The 11,889-nt window shown below is 43.9% G+C and overlaps 1 protein-coding gene across 1 annotated transcript; it reads left to right on the top strand.

Annotated features, from left to right (window-relative positions):
* Positions 1–301: 301 nt before the first annotated feature.
* On the top strand, positions 302–1,672 carry LOC120108118. Its single transcript, XM_039121678.1, has one exon. The coding sequence runs from the start codon at positions 302–304 to the stop codon at positions 1,670–1,672; it is 1,371 nt and encodes a 456-aa protein (XP_038977606.1).
* Positions 1,673–11,889: the final 10,217 nt, after the last annotated feature.

The following is an 11,889-nucleotide window of genomic DNA, read 5'->3' as shown; positions in this document are numbered from 1 at the left end:
CTGTACTGTTCCAACTTCATGAATAATGTTATGACATTAGTAAATGAAACTATTTATTTTTGTTATGAAATTTTAAGTGGCTTCGTGTTTTTATGTGCATAAGATTGCAATAGCATGGCCGTGTCATGATCCGGATTCGGGGCGTGACATTTAGTGGTATCAGAGCAATAGGTTTAATCAAGAGTAAAAAAAAAAGATAGTAAGAAAAATGGGTAGTTAATCCTCGTTCAATTAAATTCGGCATATTCAAAAGAAAGAAAATTAGTTAATTGAATTATGCTAATATTTTTGATAGGTGAAAATGAGGAACAGAGAGGAGGAAGTCTCGGCAAATATTGCAGCTCGGAGGAGAGGAGCAAGAGGGAGAGGACTTGCCAGGCAGCTAGCTGAGCAAACTCCTAACCCAGCTGCCACCCAGGCAGATTTTGCCGGAGCAAGTCAGATGATGACTCAGCTCCTTCAGATGCAGCAGGAGATGCAACAACAGATGCAGCAGCAGATACAGCAGCAGATGCAGATGCAGCAGCAGGTGCAGCAGCAGATACAGATGCAGATGCAGCAGCAGGTGCAGACTACTGCCCGACCTGCACAGTCCATTGAGTCCTACTATGAGCGATTCCATAGGCTCAACCCACCTATGTTTGATGGTGGAGCTGACCCTCTAGTTGCTGAGACCTGGATTCGGGAGGTAGAGAAGATGTTCAAAGCCTTGCAATATCCCAAAGAAGTGAAGGTCAGATCGGCTATCCCTATGCTGAAAGGGAATGCAGAGTTCTGGTGGACGGCCATTGAAGCTGCACTCGAGGGTGAGGACGAGCTACCGACATGGGAAGAATTCAAGAAGATGTTTTATGACCAGTATTTTCCTGAGTCAGTCAGAATATCTAAAGAAAATGAATTTTTATCTCTGAGGCAGACAGATGATATGACTGTGCTAGAATATGCCAACAAATTTACTGAGCTAGGTCGGTTCTGCCCTCAAATGATAGAGATTGAGAGAAGCAAGGCTAATAGATTTGAGCAAGGCTTGAGGGACGAAATTCGACCCCGATTGTTAGTTCTGATTTTTACCAGCTACGGAGAGGCCCTGGAGAGAGCACTGAAGGTAGAAGCAGATCTGAAGAAATCAGGAAAGGAAAGAGGTGAGCAGAAAAGGCCCGAGACGTCAAGGAATCTGATGAACCGACCAAGAAACTTTGAAGGCCCTCCTAACAAGAAGAAGAAATTTAAGGCTTGTTATTACTGTGACAAAATGCATTCTGGTCCTTGCTTGAAGAGGATGGGAGCCTGTTTTATATGTGGGCAGCCAGGACACATAGCCAGAGATTGCCCGAACAAAAAGAAGGTGGAATCTGAACCTTCTAGACCAACTGATCAGATGCAGAGAGGAGCTGCATGGGTGTACGCACTGACACGACAGGATGCTAGTACCAGTGACAGAGTTGTGGCAGGTATGATTCCCATCAACTCTGTTGATGCTTCAGTACTATTTGATTCTGGCGCTACACATTCCTTTATATCCTCCAAGTTCTCTGCGTCGTTGCATCTTATGCCTGATAAGTTAGATGAGCCTTTACTTGTTGCTACCCCTCTCAAGAAGACAGTGGTGGTGGATTCTGTTCATAAAAACTGCATAATTCAGATAGAGGACAGAAAATTATGGCTGACTTAGTACTGTTAGACATGTATGATTTTGATGTCATCCTTGGTATGAATTGGCTGTCTGAATATCATGCTCACATTGATTGCTTTGGCAAGAGGGTAGTGTTTCATATACCTGGTGAACAAGAAATTTTCTATCAGGGTGATGCACCCACTATGAGTCCCTCTTTGCACATTATCTCTGCAATGAGTGCAAGGAAGGCCCTCAGAAAGGGGTGTCAGGCCTACCTAGCTTGTGTGGTAGACACTACAAAAGAAACAAGACTAGAGGATATCCCTGTTGTGAGAGAGTATCTAGAAGTATTCCCTGATGATCTACCTGGATTACCTCTTGATCGGGAGATTGATTTTCCGATCGATCTCTTACCGGGTGTTGGGCCTATCTCGAAGGCTCCTTATCGGATGGCCCCGGCAGAGCTGAGAGAGTTGAAGGTTCAGCTACAGAAACTTCTAGAGAAGAAATTCATCCGCCCGAGTGTTTCACCATGGGGAGCTCCTGTACTATTTGTCAAGAAGAAGGATGGAAGTATGCGGCTGTGTATTGATTACCGGGAGTTGAACAAGGTTACAGTGAAGAACAAATACCCTCTGCCCCAGATTGATGATTTATTTGATCAGCTACAAGGTGCCCAAGTCTTCTCCAAGATAGATCTGCGATCTGGGTATCCTCAATTGAAAATCCTAGCAGATGATGTGCCGAAGACTGCATTTCGAACCAGGTATGGGCACTATGAATTTTTAGTTATGCCATTTGGACTAACCAATGCGCCAGCTGCTTTTATGGATCTGATAAACAGGGTCTTTAAGTAGTATTTGGATCAGTTTGTTATTATTTTCATTGATGATATACTGATCTATTCTAAGAGCAAAGAACATGAAGATTACTTGAGAGTGGTATTACAGATTCTTCAGGAGAATAGATTATATGCCAAACTGAGCAAATGTGATTTCTAGCTGGATAGTATTGCATTTCTTGGTCATGTAATCTCTAAAGAAGGGGTATCAGTGGACCCAAAGAAAATAGAAGCAGTGGTGGATTGGCCTCGTCCTACTAATGTCACTGAAATCAGAAGCTTCTTGGGTTTGGCTGGTTATTATAGAAGATTTGTGGAAGGATTCTCTCGGATCGCTACTCCTTTGACTTGTTTGACCCAGAAACGAGCAAAGTTTGTATGGAGTGAAGATTGTGAGCAAAGTTTTCAAGAGCTAAAGCAAAGGCTGGTATATGCTCCTATTCTTACTTTGCCAACCAGTACTGGAGGTTTCATCATCTATAGTGATGCCTCCAAGAAAGGATTAGGCTGTGTACTAATACAGAATGATAAAGTAGTAGCCTATACCTCTAGACAGCTGAAGCCATATGAGCAGAACTATTCGACACATGATTTGGAGTTGGCAGCAGTGGTCTTTGCTCTGAAGATTTGGCGACATTATCTATATGGTGAGCCTTGTGAGGTTTTTTACTGATCACAAAAACCTAAAGTATATATTTACTCAGAAGGAATTAAACATAGGGCAAAGAAGATGGCTTGAGCTACTAAAAGATTATGATCTAAGCATCAAATATCATCCGGGAAAGGCTAATGTTGTGGCAGATGCTCTCAGTAGGAAGTCAGCAGTGGGCTCCATATCTTTGCTTACCACTCAGAAGCAGATTTTGAAAGATTTTGATATGATGCAGATCGAGGTGATTACCAAGGGTGCTGGGAGTATGTTGACTAGTTTGTTGGTGCAACCTACCTTGATAGAAAGAATAAAGGCTGCTCAATAGACAGATGCATATTTGTGTCAGCTTAGAAATGATGTGGAGAGAGGGTTACAACCCGAACTCCGAATCCATCCGGATAGTACTCTGCGTTTGGGCAGTAGATTATGTGTGCCCAAGAATGCTGATCTAAAAAGAGAGATTCTGGAGGAAGCTCATCAGTCTCGTTTCTCTATTCATCCCGACAGCTCTAAAATGTATAGAGATTTACGGGAACATTTCTGGTGGCACGGCATGAAGAGAGAGATAGCAGGATTTGTAGCTCGGTGCTTGGTATGTCAGCAGGTAAAGGCTGAGCATCAGAGGCCGGCTGGTTTGCTAGAACCACTAGAGATTCCAGAGTGGAAATGGGAGCACATTACTATGGATTTTGTTACTGGGCTTCCGATGACAATAAGGAGGAATGATGCAGTGTGGGTGATTGTTGATCGCCTCACGAAGTCAGCTCACTTTTTACCCTTTTGGTTTGGCACTTCACTTGATAGGCTGGCTCAGAGGTATATTGATGATATTGTGCGCTTACATGGGGTACCAGTAAGCATTGTATCTGATCAGGACCCCCGCTTTGTATCTGGATTTTGGAGAAGCTTCCAGACTGCTATGGGCACTGATCTGAGACTCAGCACTGCTTATCACCCTCAGACTGATGGTCAGTCAGAGAGGACGATCCAGACCCTGGAGGATATGCTGCGGACTAGTATTGTTGATCTGGAAGGTTGCTGGGATGATCATATATCACTAGTGGAGTTTGCTTACAATAATAGTTATCATTCTAGCATTCAGATGGCACCTTATGAAGCCTTGTATGGAAGAAAATGTCGGTCTCCTCTACATTGGGATGATGTTGGAGAGAAGAAGTTGTTGGGCCCTGAATTAGTTCAGAGTGCTAGGGAGAAGATTCTACTGATCAGGAAAAGGCTCAAGGTAGCTCAAGATAGACAGAAAAGCTGGGCAGATAAGAAAAGAAGAGAAGTGAAATTTCAGGAGGGGGACTTTGTATTCTTAAAAGTTTCACCCTCGAAAGGTGTTACAAGATTTGGAAGACATAGTAAACTGAATCCTCGCTACATTGGACCCTTTGAGATTCTTGTCAGAGTAGGGGAGGTTGCTCACAAACTGGCTTTGCCACCAGAGTTATCCAATATGCATAATGTCTTTCACGTTTCTCTTCTACGGAGATACATTCCTGATCCCAGCCATATAGTACAGCACGAGCTCCTACAGATTGATAGAGACCTAATTTATGAAGAGTATCCTTTACGCATCATTGATCATAAGGAGCAGGTCCTGAGGCGATGTATCATCCCCTATGTGAAAGTTCAGTGGAGCAACCATTCGGAGAGAGAGGCCATATGGGAACTTGAGGAGGATATGCGAGCAAGACATCCGCAACTCTTTGAGAATATAGGTATATAAATTTCGACGACGAAATTCTTTTAAGGAGGGGAGAATGTGATAACCGCCCCGTTTCAGAAGAAATGGAAGGAGGCCATTACATCACTGTACAGGCGTTTGTAACGCCTGGTAGGGGATGGTGACAACCGTCCGCCTCCCTTAGCGATCGGGGGCTACAAGAAGCCCTGATCGGCTAGACAATTTCACCACCCTTTTCTCCTCCTCCTCCACTGTCTCTCTCTCACAATCCTCTCCGATTGGCAGGACCCGGTGTTAGTCCCACGTCGCCGGAGCAGAGGGCTGCATCGCCGGAGTAGGAGACGAACGACCCTTCAAAGCAGGTAAAGCCCTTCTTCATAATTTATTTTTGTAGATCTAGCTTAGAGATTAAAAAAAACAAAAGAAAAGAAAAGGCGGGCGTCGGTCGGGGTGGCCGAGCAGCGTCGGCCATAGGCCACAGCGGCCGCAGGCCGTTGGCCGCGAGCACCAGTTGTGGCCGCAGGCGCGGCCGATGTCGCTGACCAGCCGGGGAGCGCCGCCGGCTGTGGCTCAGGCCCTCCCCGAGTCCAATCTCCACTCCACGGGAGAAGAAAGAAGGGGAGGAAGAAAAAGAATAAGAGAGGAAGAGGAAGAATAGAAAAAAAAAAACATACCGGTGGTTGATCCGCAGCCGCAACCGCGGGCGCCGGCCTCGGCCGTGGGCCGCGGGTCGCCGGCAGCGGGACGTAGGTCGCCAGCAGCGGGACGCGGGTCACCGAAGCGGCCTTAGGCACGACCACGGGCACGACCGCAGGCACGGCCGCGGGCGCGACCATGGGCACCGCAGGCCGGCCGCCGAGCGCCGTCGGCCGTTGCCCGTTCCTCCCGAGTGTGAGGCCCAACAGTCCCACATCGGAAAGACTCGTTCCAGAGCCTGGGCATATGAGGCGGGTGTCTCCTAATCCTGCAGACGCGTTTTGGGAGGAAAACAAAACCGGGGAGGGGTGAAGGACGCTTGCGTGAAGCCCCGGAACCGGACAATATCTGGCAGGGGAGCCCCGCGGTCCCTCCTCATGTGGCCCCCATGTGGGCACTGGGTGCCTCACGTGCTCCGCGCAGGCGGGGGCGTGACATTTGGTATCAGAGCTGAGGACGGCTCTTGTCCGATGGTGGGAAGGGTGTGAGGCCCAATAGTCCCACATCGGAAAGACTCGTTCCAGAGCCTGGGCATATGAGGCGGGTGTCTCCTAATCCTGCAGACGCGTTTTGGGAGGAAAACAAAACCGGAGAGGGGTGAAGGACGCTTGCGTGAAGCCCCGGAACCGGATAATATCTGGCAGGGGAGCCCCGCGGTCCCCCTCATGTGGCCCCCACGTGGGCACTGGGTGCCTCACGTGCTCCGCGCAGGCGGGGGCGTGACACCGAGCTCACCCTCCTCCCTCCACAGGAGAAGAAATGAGAAGAAAGGGGGAAGGAGGAGTCGGAAGAAGAGAAGAGGAAGAGAAGAAAAGAAAAAAAAAAGAAAGAAAGGGAGAAGAACGTTCGGGAAGGAAGAAGGAAGAAAAGAAAAAGAAAAAAAGAAAAGAAAAAGAAAAGAAAAAGAAAAGAAAAGGAAAAAAAAGAAAAAAAGAAAAAAAGAGAGAGACCCTTAACGGGTCCGACCTAACGGGTCGGATCCGAGTTCGAGTCCGAACCTGTTAGGCCAAATAAAAGAAAAGAAAAATAGGTTTAGCCAAATTTAACTAAAACCCAGCCCAATCAGATTGGACTAAGTTCGGACGAACCCAAACTATAAATTGGGTTAGATCCGAATCAAATTAAGCCTAATTGAGTTGGGTCCCAAACCAATTAAGCTGAGTTAGTCTCAACAGACCCAAATTGAATATGAATCAAGCCCAATTCAAAACCAGTTTAACTAAATTGAGACCAAATTGACTTCGGGCTGACCCTGACTTAAGCTTAAATGAGCCACATTGACCCTGGACCAAAATTAAACCTAACTGGACTTGAAATTGAGCCCAATAACCTAATCAGAAGACCAAATTGACCCGATAGGGCTAGACCCAATCAGGAACCGAGCCCAATTCTTTAATTAAAGACCCAATTGACCTACGTGAACCCAATCTGGTTCTAAATCGAGGCCAAGGGCTCTAAATTAAGTAAATTGGACTTGAGATTCAAGCAAGTAAATTCATATTATGATAAATTAGAAAAATTATGAAATAAATAGAGAATAATGTGATCCCTATGTGATTAATTTAGGTGATCAAGAATTCATCATCCGGACGTAAGAAATTGGAAAGCAAATTGTTGTAAGTAACCTTGGTACTGATCTTAAAGTTTTTAAATTACTGTTTATTTACAATTATGAAAATGTATTGGTTATGATATATTTTTCTCAAAATTAGGATCAAGTATATGATTGCATGTGATTCATGAATTTGATTAAAAAGCATTCTTCATGAATATTTGATGGTGTAGGAGTTATGAAATTATGATTATGTTAGACTGCATGAAAAATGATATTTGAGACATGTTTATGCATTTTAAATTATATGATGCCATTTATCATTTTCCAACCTATTTATGATGATTATGATTTATAAAAGAAAAAGAATATGATTTATGAACTCTCAGATAGCTATGACCACCTCTAGAAATAGGGGCCAGTCGACACCCTGGAGCTAGCATCCAAAGAATAACAGGCCCTCTGCCAACGGGTTAAAGTTAGTAACGAATAACAGAATTAGTCGACTAAGATTAACAGGCCCTGTCACGAGATTATAGTGACCTGATTTGTGTTTATCATCTATAAAATATTTTATTTTTGCTACAACTGTTGGCTTTTTAATCACTGCATTGGCATAATTGTACTTGATCCAATAAGATAGTACTTGGTTACTTACTGAGCTGTGTAGCTCATATCTTTTTCCTATTTTTTTTCCTACAGATGAATAAGACTACTAGGAGCAGGGAGCTTGGTGTTATTCAGGGTTGGGGTAACTGAAAATGTTATGTAATAATCAAATTTTAGAAGCTCTGTACTGTTCCAACTTCATGAATAATATTATGACATTAGTAAATGAAACTATTTATTTTTGTTATGAAATTTTAAGTGGCTTCGTGTTATTGTGTGCATAAGATTGCAATAGCACGGCCGTGTCATGATCCGGATTCGAGGCGTGACAGAAGCTAATTACTAAACATCTAATTGTTGAACTGGTATTCAGTTTCATCACCAGCCATATAATTTTTGTAACCATTTCACTCTCACCATGTCTGTCCTATTTTTCTTCTCAAAAAATTACGATAACATCAAGCATGCAACATTGTAGCCTGAAACTTTGCCATCTAGAGCTGACCCCTATACACCTCTTAGTTGAAGGGCTTTTCTTTAGGTGAACATGTAGATACATGCATTTCCAAATTAAGCTGCCGCTACCTTTGATCCATCTCCGAACTCTTACATTTATTCAAGAATTGCAAAGAAAGTTTTACTTTTGAGATGTATAAATAACTAATGTGTTATAAATCTTAACATATCAAAACTTAGTTTGCATTGTACATCTATGATCTTTTGGATGTGCTTTGAGACACATGTTATTGCATTTTAGGCCTACATATGCTGGTTAGGCAATTTAGCATTCTATAGCTTTCAGGGAGCCGTGTCAATTCATGTAAGGAGATGTTTGATAACTAAAAAATGTTTAAAATAATTAAATTCAATAATTGAAGTTTAAAATAATCCATGTTCGCCATACTTGTGGATGAAACATATTTGAATATTGTGAATGCTGGCTTTTTATTATCATGCGAAATACATGGAAGACGTTGATAGTTGTCTGCATTACGATGGTCTCTCGCTGCTCATATCTCCATTAGAAAACAAAAAATAAAATACTAAAATAATCTTAGTACTTAGTAGCTAATTGCTTTTTTTTATAAAAAAAAGGGTTAAGATCTGGAACACGCCGCGTAAGCCCATTCACATTTTCTAGCGCACAGTTGCGAGGGAGGGGACGGGAACCAACGGAATCCGTTAGTTCCGTCGAGAGCCGTCCCCCACCCCCTTCATCACTCCAAAGCAATCCCACCGCCGCAGACTCGGGCTCCTCTCTCTCTATCCTCCTCCCTGGCCGTCGCCACCGTCGACCACTGAGATTGTTTCTCTGCCTCCAAAATGTCAAGCTATCCGAAACCTCTCCCTTCTTTTTTTTCCTTCTTTTTTTTTAAAAAAAAGTGCCTTGTAGAGAACAAGAATCTTCTCCTCCTGCATTGCATGTCTGTGTTATCTGATACTGACCAAAAGATGCTGCGATTACAAGACCAAGCAGCTTCAGATATGCCACCAGCCATTCAAACTATTCTTTCCACTTTTCATTTGAATAGTGTTAATTGAAAATATTTCTTGGCTCAGGGAGGGAGGGAGATGCAACATTCCGTTTTTATTGAGATGTCTAAGCACACATAAACTGGTACCTGTATTGGTAACGTATGCAAAAAACCAAAAGGTAATTAACAAGGAGATCAAGCAAACATACAATCATGTAAAGATAACATCCAGATGACATTTTCTGTTGCTTGATAAGAATCTTGAAATCTTGGAAGAATGGAAAGCTCCATGATGTTTAGAATGCTGCTTGAAATGCTGTTGGATCTGATGCTTGAGGCAGTTTTGCATCCATGGTTGCAGAAGTATACCCATGTAGCGTTCATTCAGCATGAAGAAACAAACAGAAACAAGAGGACATACAAGAATCCAAATTAATGGAGAAAATTGTTCATCTTCCCTAAGAGAATGTAATGTTTTCCCTTTCCGGATTTTTTTTTATTGTGGGGGGTGGGATGGCTAGTATCCTGCCTTTATCCAGTGGAAGTGTCACTACAAAAAAATATGGTTTTGCCGACTCTTCCCCGCCGACGCTATCAAAAAGCGTCGGCGAATTTCGAGCGGGGGTCGAAACTCGACGACGCTTTTTGATAGTGTCGGGTGAAATTTAGAGACGACGACGCTTTAAAGCGTCGTCGGAGGCCAAAAGGGGCCCAACTCCCCCGATCCCTCCTTCTTCACCCAGCCGCTCCCCCGATCTTAGAGACGACGACGCTTTAAAGCGACGTCGGAGGCCAAAAAGGGGCCCAACTCCCCCGATCCCTCCTTCTTCACCCAGCCGCTCCCCCGATCCCTCCTTTTTCACCCAGCCGCTCCATCCGCCGAAGTTCTTCTTTTAATCCCACACCGGAGACCCCACCCGTTCTCCCCTTTTCTTTATCTACTGCACCTTTGGGCTTCTCCGTTCTTCTTTCTGCTACTCTTTGGCATGGGGTGTTGGGAGGGAGAGGATGGGGATCGATCTAAACATGATCGAGGAGGAGGAGGAGGAGGCGGCGGAGCACCCGACCTCACTCCAGCCACCGCAAACCCACCACCACCACCGGCGGCAGCCCCCTCATCCTCCGCCGCCGGCTGCGGCGTCGGGCGGAGTAGTTGCCGGTGTGCTTGGAGCTCTAGCATGCCTGCGCGGGGCCGCTGATATCCTTGCCGAGGAAGGGGAGAGTGGTGGTGTACTTGCCGCAGGGGCATCTCGAGCAGCTTGGAGACGGCGGCGGCGTTGGGCTCCTCCGTTACGATGTGCCTCCCCATGTCTTCTGCAGCGTCCTCGATGGCAAGCTTCGGGGTTTTTAGCGACGCTTTTAAGCGTCCCTAAAAAGCGTCGCTAAAAATCAACCTTTTACAACGCTTCTCAAGAGCGTCGGAAAAAACTTTTTCCACTCCGGTATGGTCGACGCTTTGGTGACGCTTCTGTATGCGTCGGGGGTACTTTAGCCGACGCTAAAAAGCGTCGCTAAAGGTCCAAAAAAGCGTCGGGATAGGTCCTTTTTCCTGTAGTGTGTGATTGTAACTCTGAATTGTCAACAAGATATTTAGTTTGTGATGAAAGGAATTCTAGAGAAACAAAAGGAGTATTAGCAGAACAAAACCTCAAAAACTTCAAAGAAAATTAAAATATGTTGGTTGGAAATAAATAGAATTGCAGAATCTAACTTGAGCTTTGTTCTTCCAACCGACAGCTCTCCTGTAGATTCTTTCTTAACTTGGTATATCTGACTTTCTTTCATTGAAAAAACTTCATATGAACTTTCAAATATGTGCTCAAACTGCAATTATGAATGCAGTTTGTGCATTCTTGATGGTGCAAGATCATCTGCCTTTTGTTTGATCTCGGTGACTTCGGAAGGTGGTTGTGGAACTTCCAAAGCAAAAATTGCTTTGAGAAACTCATATGATGCAAAAAAGATGGCTCCTTGAGAAACATACATAGCCAACCTCGGAGTCAAGCCCCTAAACACGGACAAAGAGAAAATATCAGCTTATAGCAAAATTTAGGTGAAGTAATCTCAATACTGAAGATTACAAGCATAATTACAGGCTTAGAGAATAAGTGAATCGGCTGTTCAATTGTCAACAGAGGAAGAATGATTGCATGGATTTTTTGGGGGAAAAACATGGATTCATTTAAAGTAACTACGTGATAGAGACATGATGAAATTACACTCACCTGTAAAGACCTTGCATACCTTCTTCCCTAGCTATTTCTTGAAGCGCATGGACAACCCCATTGTACCTTCCAAGAGTTCCAGGAGCCTAGATAATAATTTCTCATTAAAAGTACAGAACTCTCTAAGCTCACACATGTAAATGGCTACAAGGCATAAAAAAGTATCTGATCTCATATTCCCAAAAATGATGATCATATTCAAGCCATCAGTTTCAACAAATTGCTTTCTTGCAGTTGTTTAGTTACTTATCAAGTACTTTCAGTATTCATTTTAGTTAATTGCATCTAGCATTCATTTAATTGGGACTCAAAGGGAAGGCCTGACCTCATTATGACTTTTGTAATCAAGAATGCCTCCCTTGCATTAAATATTTTATAATTTTGCTCTCAAAACTACAAATAATACATTTATCAAATCTAATTAACTAATCGCAAATAATACATCTACCGAGCATAATCTAACTTATCTAGCATTTTTTGTCCAACCCACCTGGCCAGATTTTCGGCAGGTCTGCGCAAGGAATATCGGCC

The sequence above is a fragment of the Phoenix dactylifera genome, unplaced genomic scaffold, assembly GCF_009389715.1.
Source record: "Phoenix dactylifera cultivar Barhee BC4 unplaced genomic scaffold, palm_55x_up_171113_PBpolish2nd_filt_p 001182F, whole genome shotgun sequence".
NCBI classification, from domain to species: Eukaryota; Viridiplantae; Streptophyta; class Magnoliopsida; order Arecales; family Arecaceae; genus Phoenix; species Phoenix dactylifera.
This window is presented reverse-complemented; position numbering and strand designations above follow the sequence as displayed.

Coding starts and splice junctions, on each gene's coding strand:
- LOC120108118 (XM_039121678.1), top strand. CDS start 302: ATGAGGAACAGAGAGGAGGAAGTCTCGGCAAATATTGCAGCTCGGAGG.